This window comes from Equus quagga, chromosome 17, assembly GCF_021613505.1.
Source record: "Equus quagga isolate Etosha38 chromosome 17, UCLA_HA_Equagga_1.0, whole genome shotgun sequence".
Classification (NCBI taxonomy): Eukaryota; Metazoa; Chordata; class Mammalia; order Perissodactyla; family Equidae; genus Equus; species Equus quagga.
The window spans coordinates 36,604,575-36,620,842 of NC_060283.1; the positions used below are offsets into that span (position 1 = coordinate 36,604,575).

Sequence of the window (16,268 nt, forward strand, 5' to 3'; positions counted from 1 at the left end):
TCAGCCTAAGACAGGAGACAATTGTTTCTGGGAAAATTGTTTTTCCACTGGTTTCAGTTCTAAAACTAAGATTTTTTTAAGAGGGGCTGAAAAGAATAAGATCTTGCCTTTGTTATTATAAACAAAATATCTTTTGCCTAAGAAGCTGGAAACCTTTTACAGACAGTATCTCGTTTCTTACTTTTGTTGGGGGGCTGGAAGTAGGCAAGATTTTTTTTAAATTATTTTATTGAGGTCATATTGGCTTATAACACTGTGTAAATTTCAGGTGTACATTATTATATATCGGTTTCTGTATAGACTGCATCGTGCTCACCACCAATAGTCTAGTCTTTCTGCATCACCATCCTTATGTGCCCCTTTACCACCAACCCCCTTCCCCTCTGGTAACCACTAATCTGTTCTCTTCATCCACATCTTTGTTTATCTTCCACATGTGAGTGAAATCACACAGTGCTTGTCTTTGTCTGGCTTATTTCACCTAACATAATACCCTCAAGGTCCATCCATATTGTCCCAAATGGCACAATTTTGTCTTTTTTATGGCTGAGGAGTACCCCGTGGTATATATATGCCGCATCTTCTTTATCCAATCATCCGTTGGTGGGCACTTGGGTTGCTTCCCCGTCCTGGCTATTGTGACTAATGCTGCAATGCACATAGGGGTCACGAGTCTCTTTGAATTGTTGATTTCAAGTTCTTTGGATAAATGCCCAGTAGAGGGATAGCTGGGTCATATTGACTTAAACTCCAAATAGCTTTGGTGGAACAATGGTTCCTTGGAGGAGGCCCCCTTGACACTTTAGGCCACGTTGGAAAGAAGTTGAGGGACTTAAAGTAAGGAGCTGAGAGAATGGGCTAACTGATGGAGTTGAAAGAGATTAGGAAGGAAATGGATCGACTTTGGGATTGTGAGATGCGGCTTGGCGAGGCAAGGGCGGATACCCACGTGTCTGGCTTGAGCAAATGAGGGAACCTGTGGATGTGGCCATGCTTCCAGCACAGACTCGGCAGCCATCAGCCCGGCCTTGCAGCCTGCTTCTGCCGCTTTCTAGCTGTGTGACCCTGGACAGGTCACTTAGCGTCTCTGAGCCTCAGTTTCCCCATCTGCAAACAGGGATAATAATAATGGTACCTGCTTTCTAGTACAGCAGTGAGGGTGAACAAGTGATTGCAGGTGAAGTCCTCAGAGGGGAGGATGTGCTGGCTCCGTGCTGGCCCTGACCGTGCATGGGACTCCAGGTGGATGCGTGTGGCCCAGGTCTGGCACACGGCTGCTCGCTAACTGCTGGCACTCATTGTTACTGTCACACCATGCCACGCCGCCTCAGTACTGGGATTAAAACTTGCGATTCTGAATTCTTAAACTCTGTGGTCCTGGGTCTAAAAAATAACGCCTGCCAAACCGTGGTTGGCTGGTACTGATTCCTCTCTGAACATCCCTGTTGGGGGGGGCCGTGACTGCACCAGCCCAGGTGTCGGACTGGCACCAGGATCCAGTTAAATCCACTTTTGCCTTTGAACGTGCATAATCTGCTTCCCTTGGGACATAATGCTGGGGGACCAGGCACGGCCACAGCATTCCTGATGAGTTTTCCATCGTTTGTTAAATGCCTGTCTTGGTTTAAAAATCACGCCTGCTGCCTTAATGATGTTTTAAGAAATATAAAAATAGGAGTCCATAACACTGGATTCTCTGTAGCTGGAGAGGGCTTTGATCTGTCTCAATTTCGCACAAAGCACAAATTGTTGCAAAAACGCCCGAACTTCGCTCTCATGGGGGCGCTTTGAAGAGACCGTTAGGTGTGTGGCAATTATTCGCGGGCCCAGGGTAAGTCCCAGCACTGTCGCCGAGCCCAGCCCGCCCTGGAGCGGCTCAGAGCTACTTTCCAGGCGAAACCTTGGCCACAAAGGCACAGCCACACGGAAACGAACAAATGGCGTCAGGGGGCCCCTTGTGCTGAGACGGTTTTTCTCACGATGAGCAAACTTGAATAAAGCTGGGAGCAACAGAGGAGGAGGCTGTAATTAAAACTCGTGGCCCGATTCCCTGTTCGTTTGCAGCAGAAAACCATTGGTTTATTTCAAACCAAATCAAGTGGAGGTGCTCAGGGTCCTGGAATAGAATGTGCAGCCCTCCAGGTTGTCCATAAGGTGGGAGAGGAGGCCGCGGTGGTGCCCCCACTGCAGGGGAGGAGGGGTACGGTGGCGCGTGCTGTGGAGCCCCATCAGGCTCTGCCACCCGCGAGAGCCGTCACAGGGAGCCGTCAAGTCATGCTGTTGGCTGGGGCTCAAGTGCGGTGCCCAAGAGGGAGTTGCCTTTCCAACCGAGACCCTGCCTTCTCCTTGCAGGTGGCCCACCAGCTCCAGCCCTCCGTGGTGTGGATCGGAGACACAGAAAAAACCTTCTACAAGAAAGTCCCCAGCGCCGAAAGGATGGTGAGGGTTACTCCAGCCGTTATTCATTTGGCCCTTTCTTTCCTCTGAGGGGCCCCTGACCCGGGACCCCCCTCTGCTTCTCGAGAAGGTCTTGCTTTTTTGAGGGAGGAACAAAGCAGAGGGGCAGCTGTCGCTCTCTGTGCTGAGTATTTGTCTGTATTTGAAAGGATCCAGTGGTCTGATTTTATGAGACAATTTAGTGAAAAAAAAAAAAAAATGAAAGAAAGCATGGAAGAAGGTGGGAGGGGGAGCTTCAAGCCCAAACGTAGGATTCGGAGGAAAGAAACAATCTGGAGAACTCCGCTCCGTCAGAGTAGATGGCACACATCGGAGTTATGATTAGGATTTCCTATTGTTCATAATAATAAATAGCAAAAGGCCTGGAATTTATGAACAAAGGCCGTCAATGAAACTGCTAAGTGCGTGCACTGGGGGCCTCGGGGGAACCGCCTTTGAATTGCTTCCTTCCTTCTTTTCTCTCCTTTCAATGGCCCCCCTCCCCCGCACTTCCCCCCACCAATCGCCCGCAAATTTCCCACAAGTTTAAAAAAAAAAAAAATTGCAGCTACACATGATTGTTATTCCACATCAATTTGCACCAAAGCAAATAGTGGTTAACTGTGAATTTCTGATTAAATTCATAAGGATTTTAATCACTTTGGATCCTTATGTATTATACATCATTTTTAGCAGGTAGAGATCATTTGGATAAAGAGCGAAAGCTCAACCTCTCCTTCCCCAAATGAGCCTTGATTGCCCTGTCATTTCAGAAACTAAGAGGACTCATTTATTATTTAATCCGGGAATGTAGTAGTTAGCTCCCTCTGCTGGCGAAGTGGGTGCATTGGAAAAATAAAAAAGTCCACGCTGAGGAAACTTGAAGGCAGTTCCTACGAAGCAGATGAGAAAGCTAAAGAGAGATGCAGCGCGGTGTTTGGTCCAAGGTGTCACACACACCTGATGTCATCAGAAGCTTTATCTCATTAACGGACAAGGGCTACTGGCTCTCCCACTGGACATCAGCCTGGGGAGTGGGAAGTCGGGCAACTTGGGTTCCAGGCTGCTCTGCCTTTAACCTTAGCTGGCTGTGTGTCCGTGAGCAAGTAACTTAACCTCTCTGAGCTTCCACTTCCTTACTGTCTAAGAGTTTCAAGGAGAACAGCCTCCGAGTTCACGAAGCCCCCCTTGCATTCTCTCCCAGGACCCCCTCGAGCTGTCGGCTTGCTGTCAGCAACTTCAGCCGTCCGCCCATCTGCACACCTGAGTAGGTGGAGAACATGAGGCATGTGACACGCTCATTTATAAGGGAGCCAAAGGAGCACTGGGGCAGGGCTAACGGGGGCCTTTGAGGGAGAGCTGACGACAGGGAATGACATGTGGGTCCAGTAGGTGCCTCCCCTAAAGGGAACGCATGGGAAGGGGACAGACAGCCGCAAAGGTGGCGATGATGACAGACTCGAGTCTCCAGAACCGTCACCTGACTCGGCCCTCTTGTTGGTGACACCGAGATGTTCTCTCAGCACAGCCTCTGATTCCCACAGATATGGGTGCTGACCAGTTTTCTTCCTATGGAAAATGACAGCCTTTGGGGGCAGAGTCTTTGTTGTGGACAAATGGGACACTTACTCTGTCCACCTTTGCATTGGAAGCGTCCATCGTGTGTCCGGGATATTAACTGCACTGAAGACCATGGATCACGCCCTGGAATAAACCGCAGAGCACCTAGTGAATACAGAAGAGGAGTTTCCTGGTCCCTGAACATCCGCAAGGCCAGCCGGGGGCCTGAGCCGTCCTGGTCCAGACAGAGCTGCAAGAGGCGTGCGCCCTCCGACCAGCAGGCCGGGACCCAGCTCCAACACCCCGACTTTGGGAGAGCGGAGTACAGGGAACCACGGCGTGGGCATCCTCCAGCTGCACACAGGCCACGGGTCCCTGCTCACCCCACCTCCTGGGCCTGCCCCCCCGGAGAGCAGGGCTGCAGGGTTCCTGTGCCTTCCTGGGCCTCTGGGGCCAGGGCTGGGCCAGCTCTGCTCTCCTTCCCAGCCCCCAGCCTCTGACTCCTCCCTTACCCGAGTCCCTCAGCCAGCAGGGCCTGGGGCGGCCACGAGCACTGGCCATCCGCGTTCTGAAGGTGACCGGCCAACAGCAAGGGCAGCAGCTGCGTCGCGGAGGAGAGGAATCCGGGAGGCGTCACCAGTGGCTTCTCAGTGCATCGCTCAGCCACCTGGGAACCCAGCAGAGCATCTACCACCTGCCCCAGCACCTGTCCCAAAGGCATTGAGACACAGGGAAAAATTCCACCTGCAGAAAAACCGGGAGGCTGCTGTGCCCACTGCCCACAGCCCTGACACCAACAGCACCCCCAAAGCAGAGACCCGGTCCCCACGCCTAGGACAGGAAGCGGAGGCCCTGGGAGTACCATGCATATGTCAGGGAAACACCCAGCAACCCTGGGAGGGGGGCAGCCTCCCACGGATTTGCAGAAGAGGACAAAGGCTCCATCCGAGAGGGCGCGCAACTGGTTAGAGGTGGCCCTGGAACTCAGAAACGATTCCATCCGTCCGAATGCAGAGGCTGAGCCCTGCTCTCCAACTGGATGCCGCTCTCAGGTAGACGACACCGAGTGCCAGCCACTGGCTTCCCTGTCTGCCCTCCCGCGTGCTTCAACTACGCCCGCGTCCACCCCTCTCCACCCCCCAGGCCACGCTAAACCACATCCTGAGGACTGCCCGTGGGCCCGCGGGTCTTAGAGCCAAAGAGGCACAGCTCCGGAGTCCCCACAATCCTGACCACACACTGTCCCCTCCCGTCGTCCTCAACACCCTCAAGAAGCCCTTTCAGGGCTAGACTCTCAGGAAGACCCAGGGTCCTACTAAGCCCATCCCAACACTCTTACAAACAGACCCCCATCCCAGGCGGATGCCTGGATGGTGCCGCTTCCCTTCTCCACCTCCAGGGAGCAGAGCCGTCCTCTCCACCGTCTGCATCTCCAACGCGGTGGGTCCGTTGTTTGTGCAGAGGCGAAGGCGGTAAAGAATGAGGCGCCACCGTCTGCGGCTGCATTTTCTGCACCATTACCCGCCGTTACCTCATCTCACAGGAGCCTTCCCCACATCACAACAGGGCCTCCGCGAGGGCATGGCTCGCTTTGTTGCAGCTGGCCGCGGCACTGGCTCGGTGGAGCGGACTGCAGAAAAGCAAACTGAAATGGCTGCATGGATGCTAGGCACTCATTTGAAATTGCCCACAATAATACAGTTGCGTGGGGCTGGCAGCCCCAGCGGTGCGGGGCGGCGGCAGTGGAGGTGGCCTGGGGATGTTGGCTGGCCTGATGGATGAGCGTGTGGGCCTCCAGCGTAATGGATGTGGCTCTGAACTGGAACACAGGTGGCCCGAGCACAAGGGAGCGCTGATGGAGTGGCCTCACCCTTCCTTTCCATCCCCTTCTGATGGGCTGCGTCTCACCCTCAGTTAGGATGTCACTCTGGATGCTGCAGCCAGGATCAACATTTGTTATCCGAACAGACTAATTAAGTTCAAGTGGCCCTGCCATCTCAGGATGCACAGGTAGCAATATCATCTCCTGCCTCAGGACAGTGGACCACATCACTGTCACCATGGCGACTAGTTCACTGGGGAGACCACGCAAGTGTGTCTCTGCCCCACAGAGCGGCCAGCTCCACCAGGGCCCTTGGGTCAGTCCCCCTTCCACCAGTCTCTGCGCAGCTCCCGTGTGCACCCCGCATGTCCCAGTTGCCCCCACCGCCTGCACTCTTCTCCATCAAGCTTCTTAAAAGCCCGGTCTGTTCCCACCATCCCCGCCCACTCCTCAGCCGACACTGTCACTTGCTGCCTTCCAACTCCGCAGAAACCGCTCTCACAAAGTCCTTCTTTGACATCCGTTTTGCCAGTGAACACTTTGATCCCCTTCCTCTCCCTTTCTGCCATATTCAACATGGTTCAAATGCCCCATTTTGTAAAACTCGCTCCTCCCTTAGCATCCATGGCCCTGCCCTCTCCCGGTCTCCTCATAGCCCACCAACACTGTCTTCTGTGTCCCCTTCTCACACTTTTACCCACCCCTTAAAGACGTTGCTGCTCCCTGAGGTTCCATCCCAGGCCCACGGCCTTCTTCTCTCTCCTTGCCTGCGTTGGGCACCGTCTCTTGGCTTCCAAGATCACCGCTAATCCAATGACTGCGCCACTCGATCCCCAGCCCGCAGCTCTCCCCGCAGCCTCAGATGCAGTCACCCAGAATGCCCCACGGGACCCCTCCCCAGCAATGCTACAAACTCCAGCAGGGCCTGCCCCGACTCCTCCTCCATCACTACCCACTGCTCCGCCTGCATTTTCAAAGGGTTATTTAATTTTTTAAAAAAATATAACCACTTTTCATAAGCGGGCTTTGGCTCCACCGTGGCAAAACGAATCCTGAACATTGCCAAACTCTCCGAGCCTCATCTAAGTGCAGTGGACTGTTTCCTGGCTCAGGGCTAGTGTTCCTGTGAGGAGCCGCCTTCCAGAATCTCAGCAGAGGGCTTTCCTCGAGTGCCAAGAGGCCAGGAGGCAGCTTTCCAGAGCTGAGCAGTTGAAGACACACGGTCTGATACAACAGGAACGGATGGGAGCTTTTCACACAGTCATTTTGAGCTCTGTTGGCAATCTGGCCAGTTTCCTCCGAATCACAAAGCCCCCAGTGTTTCTGACTCTCCCCTTTCAAAATTTTACTCTTCACTAGAGCAGACCTGGCGTTGATTTCCCACCAGCACTTGGATGTCAGAATAATTACTCCCTTTTTAAGCACTTTGTCGGACAGGCACGGTATGCAATGCAGTCCTCTCAGCATCCTTATAAGTTAAGTTCTATGATTTTCCCCATTTCTCAGATGCAGGGACTAAGGCTCAGAGAAGTTGAGCAACCTGCCCAAGGTCACACAGCTGTTAAGAGCAGAGCCAAGATTGAGATCGAATCTGTCTGAAGTGAAGTCTCTGCATTTAAGCATTTGCTCCATCATCTGCCCGTTATTACGGAGTTCCTTCCTTGGGCTTTTTCTTTTTCTTTTTTTTGCACACAGCTTGGCCCCCGAGGGGAAATTCAGAATCAAAGTAAAGGCCCAGCAAACACCCCTCCCTGCCCAGGCCAGCCCAGAAGCATGAGTCTGAGCAATGGCAGGTTTCTGTAAAGACCTGGGGTGGGGATGGGGGAGCAGCCCCTTCATGAACAGGTTTTCATTCTTATTGTCAGAACTGCCCACTTCTAGGATTTCAGGAAGTCTCATTCCAAATCATCCTCCTCCTGTGCTTTGCCCTCTTTTGAGTTCCTCTGTTCTCCCCAATGACCACTGAGTGTTTCCAGGGTGGAATCAGGGCCGTTGTTTCCTCCTGATGGAGCTGGAGCAGGCTCTGAACTCCTGTGGGTACCGGAGGAAATGGCAGGAAGACGCCTGGTGATCTGGCCTCAGGCCCAGCCTGCAGGATTTATTTTGCTGTAAAAACCCCATCTCTTTCTCTGCTGTGAGTTCCGTTACAAAAGGTCTCCTCTAAGCTGAATCCGACTATATAGAAAAAGGATTGTATACCATGCCCAAGCAGGATTTATCCCAGGCTTAACGTCCAAAAATCAATTAATGTGATACACTATATGGTTAGAATGAGAGACTAAAACCATGTCATCATCTCAATAGCTGCAAAAAAAGCATTTGGCAAAGTCCAACACCCTTCATGATAAAAAAAAAAAAAAAAAAGACTCAACAAAGTAAGAAGAGAAAAGAACTTCAATCTGGTAAAGGGCAACTACAGAAATTCCACAGCTCATGTCATACTCAATGGTGAAGGACTGGCTGCTTTTCCCTTAAGGTTTTCTCTTCTATCCAACGTTATATTGGAGGTTCTCGTCAGGGCAAGTAGGGAAGAAAATGAAATAAAGGCATCCATATTGGAAAGGAAGAAGTAAAACGATCTCTATTTGCAGATGACATAATCTCATATGGAGAAAATCCTAAGGAAGCCACTAAAAAAGTATTAGAACTAAAAGACAAGTTCAGCAAGGTTGCCAGATATAAGATCAATATACAAAAAGCAACTTATTTCTATACACTTGCAATGAAATCAAAAGTTAGGAAAACAAGTCCATATATAATAACATCAAAAAGAGTAAGATATTTAGAAATAAGTTTAACAAAAGAAGTGCAAGACTTCTATTCTGAAAACTATGAAACATTCTTGAAAAAAGTCAAAGAAAGTCCAGATAAATGGAAAGATACATCACGTTAACAGATTGAAAAACTTAATATTGTTAAGATGGCAAGAATCCCCAAATTCATCTACAAGTTCAACGCAATCCCCATCAAAATTCCAGCTGGCTTATTTGCAGAAATTGACAATCGGATCCTAAAATTCATACAGAAATTCAAAGGACCCAGAATAGCCCAAAAAATCTTGAAAAAGAAGAGCAGAGTTGGAGGACTCTCACTTTCCAGTTTCAAAACTTACTGAAAAGCAAAGCTACACCAATCAGGACAGTGTGGTCCTGGCATAAGGAGAGACGCATAGATCTATAGAATAGAACTGAGAGTCCAGAAATAAACCCTTACATTGACAGTCAGCTGATTTTGTGACAAAGTGCCAAGACAATTCAATGGAGAGAGAACAGTCTTTTCAACAAATGGTACTGGGACAACTGGATAGCCACCTGCAAAAAGATGAAGTTGGACCCCTACCTCACACAGTATACAAAAATCAACCCATAATGCATCAAAGACCTAAAAGTAAGAGCTAAGATTGTAAAAACCCTTAGAAGAAAATAGAGGCACAAACCTTTGTGACCTTGGATAAAGCAGTGGGGTCTTAGATATGACACCAAAAGCACAAGCAACAAAAGAAAAATTAAATTGCATCGCATCAAAACTAAAAACACTTTTGCTATAAAGGCCATAATCAAGAAAGTGAAAAGACAACCCACAGAATGGGAGAAAATATTTGCAAATCATCTGATAAGGGACTTGTGTCTAGAAAGTCCAAAGACCTCTTACAACTCAATAATAAAGAGATAAGTAACCCAACTAAAAAGTGGGCAAAGGATCTGAATACACATTTTTCCAGAGAACATATACAAATGGCCAATAAGCACATGGAAAGATGCTGAACATCGTTAGCCATCAACAAAATACAAATCAAAACTACAATGAGATACCACTTCACACCCGCCAGAATGGCTAAATAAAACAAAAATAGACAAAAACAAGTGTTGACAAAGATATGGAGAAACTTGAACCTTCGTCCTCTGCTGCTAGGATTGTAAAATGGTGCGGCCACTTTGGGAGACTCTGACATTCCTGCAAATGGTTGAACACAGAGCAACCAAATTACCTAGCAATTCAATTCCTGTGTATGTACCCAAGAGAAATGAAAATACGTGTCCACAGCAAAGCTTGTACACCGATGTTCCTAGTGGCATTATTCACAATAGCCAAAAAGCAGAAACAGCACAAACGTCCATCAACTCATAAATGGATAAATGAAATACGGCATATCCATACAATGGATATCATTCAGTGATTAAAATGAAGTACTAATATATGTCACGACATAAGTGAACCTCAAAAATATCATGCTAAATGAAAGAGGAAAGACACACACACACATATACACACACACACAACGAATACTGTATGATTGTATTTATATGAAATATCCAGAATATACAGATCTGGAGAGACAGAAAGCAAATTAGTAGTTGCCTAGGTCTTGAGAAGGGGGTTGGAGGAAAATGAGCGGTGACGGCTTATGGGTATAGTTTTTTTGGAGGGGATGAAAATGTCCTAAAATTGATTGTAGTAATGGTTGCACAACTCTGTGAATATACTAACAACCACTGAATTATTTACTTTAAATAGGTGAATTGTATGGTATGTGAATTCTAGCTCAATAAAGCTGATATGTATACCATAATAATGATATAAGTAATCATCATGTAACATAATATAATAATAATATATCTTTAAGTCTCCTTTACAGCCCTCCATTGGGATAGGCCCTTACCCAGGAAAGGGGTCTGTGGGGGGACAAGCAAGCCCCCTGGCACATCCTCCCTGGAGGCAGGGGACCCCAGCGTGGAGGGAGGAGCAGGAGTCTGGAGTCACTGCCTCCGTGTTCACTTGGGGTCCTGTTCGTGAACTCTGGGACTTCAGGGCATCCCTCAGCCTCTCTGTGCCTCAAGTCTGCATCTCCCGAGTGCGGGTGAGGACAGTGTCCCCCTGCTAGGGGGGCCATGAGGACCAAGTGAAGAAGTCCTTGTCGAGCACTCAGAGAATTACCTGGAGCACAGTAAGCACTCAAGAGATGCTACTAACTAGTATTATTGAGCTTGAAGATTCACCACCAGCCTGGGTGTAAGAAGTGATAAGTGCAAGGCAGATGCTAGAGAGCCGGCCCTGGTGGTCCAGTGGTTAAGATGCGGCGTTCTCACCACTGCGTTCTGGGTTTGTGTCCCAGTCAGGGAACCACACCCCCCATCTGTCAGTTCTCATCCTTTGGTGTCTGCACGTTGCTGGGCTGCTGAAAGCGCTGTCACTGGGATTTCAAATACCAGCAGGGTCGCCCATGGTGGACAGGCTTCAGTGGAGCTTCCAGACTAGGAAGAAGGACCTGGCCACCCACTTCCCAGAAAACTGGCCATGAAAACCCTGTGAATGGCAGCAGAGCATTGCCTGATACATCGCCAGAAGGGGAGAGGATGGAGCAAAAAGGCTGGGCCGGGTTCTGCTCTGCTGTCCACGGGGCCGCTAAGAGTCAGTCAGCTCGACGGCGTTAACAACAACAAAGACGTTAGAGCTAATTGCCTGTCCCCTCCTTGGAGATCAAGATAAGCCCCAGAGCCAAAGCTCCCCCAAGCTTCTGCAGCTTCCCACCAGGCTTTCCTCCCAAGGCCCCCCCCCCCCCCCCGGGGACATGGCTCTTCTTCGTCTAGCGCCTATCTGCGCCTTGTCAATCCACACATGGAACTTGGCCTTTTCACTGGTTCAAAGGAAGAAGAGAGGAAGGATGCAAACCGCCACGGCAGGCGCTGCATGGCCAACAGCCTCACAGCGCGGAGTGGACACCCTCACGCTTCAGAACCCGGTCCAGCCACTCATCCCCAGGGGCGCCCCTCACCCTTCCTTGGAGGGACCCCTCTCTCACCGTCTCCCATCTCTGCAGGCACCCCAGCCCTCCAGGTGGTACTCTGACACCTGTCACTTCCCCTCCCCTGTGCAGAGCAGTTTGGCGGGTCCCAGCCCTGACTCCCACTTCTGCGGGGCCAGACTCCAAGACAGACTGGGTCAACCAAAGAGCTTCCCGTGGAACAGGGTTCCATAGCACGTGAGTGTCCCTGTCCCAAAGGCCCCATAGATCATGCACAGCTCTGTCACCCCCGCCTGCCCGCTGTGGCTCCAACACGCTGCTGTTCACTTTTATTCCCGAGGGTGGAATTTATCAAGCACCCACTCCCTGCCCTAGAGTCATGGGCCCTTCCTGCATGCAGGGCTCTCTCCCACTGGTGGCCCAAACGGCAGGTGTCTGGGCTCTACCGTGTGTACACAGTGTGCTCAGCGCTGCTCCAGGAAAGCCAGGCGGGTGGGACCCTTCACTCTCTGGTGTAACATTCAGACTCTGATTCGCTCAACTACCCCTGAGCCAAATGGGAGCAAAAATGGCCAAGACTGTGCCTGGGCATCTCTCTGGAGGTCCTCTCCATCAACTCTCCTTCCTCCTACCCAGCTTCCGCTGTGCCAGACTAGGTTAATTCAAATCCCGTGTGTTGCTATGGCAACATGACCAAATCTGACCCCCGCCCCCCACAGGCTAGAAATCATCCTCCCTGGGGTACCTTGTATCTTGCTCCTAGCCCTCTTTTTTTTTTTTTTTTTTTTGAGGAAGACTGGCCCTGAGCTAACATCCATGCCCATCTTCCCCTACTTTATATGTGGGACGCCCACCACAGCGTGGCATGCCCAACAGTGCCATGTCGGCACCCAGGACCCAAACCGGCAAACCCCAGGCCGCCGAGAAGTGGAACATGCAAACTTAACCACTGCACCACCGGGCTGGCCCCACTCTTTTCCCTCTTTAGTGCTGAGATTATACTAAAATAATTCAGGTTCAAACTATTTCCGAACTGCTTCAGAGAGAGAAGTTTCACAGAACCAGCTCTTGCAGAAGCAGGTGTTTTTCAGATGTGAGATCCAGGACCCCGGTCCCTCATTGTCACCGCCGTCAGCAAAGGAAATCTTGAGTTCACCCTCAGAACAGCTCAGAGGGACGCAGAGCACCACAAACTAATTCTCAACCCCAGCCGGCTTCCTTCCGCTTGGAAATCCACCACTGTGTTCCATTCTCAGGGTTAAGGTGCTAGAACATTCCGTCAGGTGCTTCCTTCCTTTCTCCTTTCCAAATCTGAATACAGAGCTTGAGGACAGGATGTGCGAGAGATTCAAGTCACCCGAAGTAGAAAACACATCCCAAGAGCCGGGCGGGGACCAGGTGTAAGAAATTGTGTTTGTTAGAGCTGTGCAATGGCTCTAACCAACGTATGCCGCAGGGCATTCTCACCGCAGATGGTCTGTAGTTCTTAATTCTTTTTTCTATGTGTGGCTCATGCTTTTTTTTCCCTCTCTCTTTCTCCCAGATGGAACCAAAACGCCTGAAAAAACAGCTCCCCAAAATCCTGAAACTCTTGAAGCCGGACGACAGGATTCTGATTGTGGGGACCACAAAGCGTCCTTTCGATGCTGAACTTCAGTCCTTCTGCAGGGTTTACCAAAAAATTATTTTGATTCCCAGACCAGACTATGCTTCTAGATATGGCAAGTACCCCCAGCCCCTTCCCAGGCCAGGTAACTGAGGCTGGGCTGTCCAGTGTCAGCTTGCAAGCATGTGAAGCCAGGAGGGTGGCCCTTGTCACCCAGTGATTGTCACAAGGTGACGTTAGGGGAGCACGTGCCCTGGAGGGATGTGCGCACCTGGATGTCAGCCATGCTCTGCTCCGGGGATGTCAACAGCTGGGTCATAAAAGCAAAATGTACATCTTTGTTCTGTTGTTAACTTATTCCTTTTTATCCACGACTAAAGGAAACTGGACAAGGATTATTATTTTTGGCCCTGCAGATGACAAATGCCCTTGTGGGTGCGATTTCTCTTCTGTCAGGTAGATTAGGGTCACTTATCTTGTACCGTGGTGATGGTGTCTCTCTCGGACAGCACCACTTCTTTCCGCCAGGTTGATTTTTTTTCATTTTTCCAGCCTCAAAGTACGAGTCCAGGAGCAGGTTGACTTACTTAAAATAAATATTACCTACCATCAGAACTTACTTTTTCTTGTTTTTTTCTTCTTGATTAGACAGATTCAGAATCCACTTATTTTGAAACATATTTTTGAATGGCAGCAATAGAAAAACGTGACCCTGGGAGGCAGTGCAATGACCTTGGAAAGAGCCACGAGATCTGGGCTCTGATGAGACCGGGTTCTGAATCCGGGCTCTGTCACTGAATAGCTGGGCGACCTTGACAAGTTGGTTGACCATCTGAGCCTGCATTTTCTCATCTGTTAAGTGGGAGAACTGACACTTCACAGGGCTGTCGTGACCCTTGTATGAGGTTAGCAGAATGTCTAGCACCATCTCAGCTCCTGGGAGAGCATGGGTGGCGGTGCTGGAGACGGAGGAAGAGAAGATGATGGTGGTGGTGATTGCGGAGGAGGAGAACATGGCGGGGTGGCGAATGGCCGTGGTGGTGCTGGTGGTTGTTTCTGTTATCCCTTGCTGTGTGACAAACCTCCCCAGTGGCTTAAAACAACACTTATTCTGAGGGTTCCCTGGGTTCAACGGAGGAGCTCTCCCTTGAAATATCTCAAGATGTTGTGATCAGATGTCACTTTAGACTCAGTCATATGAAGACTCCACAGAGCTGGACATCCAAGGTAGTTCGTTGCTGTGACTAGAGCTGATTGGGGCTGTCGGCTGGGAGGTCAGCCGGGGCTGTCGACCAGACAGCCTACACCTGGCCTCTCCATGTGGCTTTGCACAGCACAGTGGCTAGGTCCCTAAGAGCAAATGTTTCAAGAGGTTCAGGCAGAAGCTGGAACGATCTTGTGACCCAGCCTCAGAAGTCACACAGTCACTTTTGCCACACTCTGCTGGTCAAGAGCCAGTCACAGGGCCAGCCCAGATTCAAAGGCAGCAACTATACAAGGGTGTGAATACCGTAGGTGTGGCTCACTGAGGGGTCGTCTTTACCTCCCATGTTGGTGGTGATGGTGATAGATTTGGTGTAGAGGTGGTGATGGTGGTGTCAGTGTTGGAAATGGTCATGATGGTGGTGGCAGCATGGCAGTGATGGAAATGATGGTGGTCACCTTGGCAGTTGTGAGGGGGACATTGGGGAGGTTGGTGGTGTAGTGGTGGCGGCATGGTAGTAATGGAGATGATGGTAGTCACGGTGGTGGTGGTGGTAGAGGTGATGGCGGCAGTGGTGGCGTGGTATCAGTGGTTAGTATTAATGGTCTTAGTAAACATGATTAGGTCAGACTTGGTTTCTATTAATCTTTCTCCAGACACAATAGCACTGCCAAAACAGAGGGACTATATGGTCCTTTCTGGTTGGTCTTAAGTTCCTGGTCAGTGTTACTTGCTGAAAGAGCAATCCTCTACTCCCCACATATGATAAACTCCTAGCTTATTAACCACTCCATTCGCAATGTGCACTCATTTCTGTCTCGATGTATTGCGATCCTGGCTTCATGAATCAATGTTACGCGCCAAGTACAGGAGACTTTGCTCCCAGTCACTTCTCCCTCCATCCAGTGGCTTCTCCATCTTCTAGGGCCTCTAAGCCCTCCACTGGATCCTTTGCATCCAGCCAGCACCAAAGGAAGAGAGAAAGACATTCTGGAGGAACTCACAGGAGATTTTAGGGACTAGACCCAGATGGGGCCAACAATTCTTCTGCCATAATACCATGGCCAGAAGGGCTCGCATGGCGCCCCTAAGGTTCAAGGAGGCAGGGATGGAAGGTGTCTACACAGAGCTGGGTGAGCATCAGCAGTCACAGCCCACTGAGAGTCACTGCAGAGGATTCCCCGCTCCCGGCTCTATCCGAGCTTCCCCGCTCTCATTCTCCTTGGTCAGACTTCCTCTCTCACGCTCTGTCTTTTTTTTGTATTATATATCTATTTTAAGTGATCTTAATGGAGCAAGCTAGAGTATTATTAATTTTGAGGGGCCAGAGCATGCTTCTTGACTTTGGATGGAATAGTTTCTGTTGTTTGACAGAACCAGAGGCTCTTGTTGATAGCCCTGTTGATATCCAACAGGGACAATTGTGTCCTTTTGATAAAATGCTAGGCACCTCGAGGGACTCAGATCCCATTGCAGATTCCAGCCTGAATCTCCTCACGGCAGCATCACGCGGGAGGAAGGAGAAAGCTTCCCTTCCATTCTGGGCAGAGGACAGGCCTGCACACAGCAGTCGTCTCGGGCCCGGGGCTCTGTCCACTAAACCACATGCTTATCACATATTTCTTTCTCGCGTGGTGATTCGTTCAGACCGCCATTCTTGCCGCCATCATAAATGCTGTGCAACATTTCCTCCAGTGACCTTGAAGTTTTCACAGCCACAGTGGCTGGCACATCCATCTTGAAGAAAGACTGTTCCTGTCTTTGCAGTGATCAAAAATGGTCTCTTCCAGCCCATAAAGCATGAGCTGCAAATCCATAACTTGGGCCTTTGCTTGGCCATCTATCTAGGGGCGGCAGAGTGCCGTAGGTGCGCAGGCACACTCACCATCCCACTTCT

General features: G+C 50.1%; 1 protein-coding gene across 4 annotated transcripts in view; it reads left to right on the forward strand.

Moving 5' to 3' along the window:
* IQCA1 (IQ motif containing with AAA domain 1) overlaps nucleotides 1-16,268 on the forward strand; it is a 157,975-nt gene that overhangs the window by 132,158 nt on the left and 9,549 nt on the right. For 3 of the 4 annotated variants that reach the window (XM_046644268.1, XM_046644267.1, XM_046644269.1), the window contains 2 exons: nucleotides 2,353-2,439; nucleotides 13,105-13,282. In XM_046644268.1, the coding sequence (XP_046500224.1) occupies nucleotides 2,353-2,439; nucleotides 13,105-13,282 (265 nt within the window). Of the gene's footprint in view, nucleotides 1-2,352; nucleotides 2,440-11,693; nucleotides 11,799-13,104; nucleotides 13,283-16,268 lie in introns of those variants that run through there. The other variant, XM_046644270.1, reaches the window with a different exon arrangement.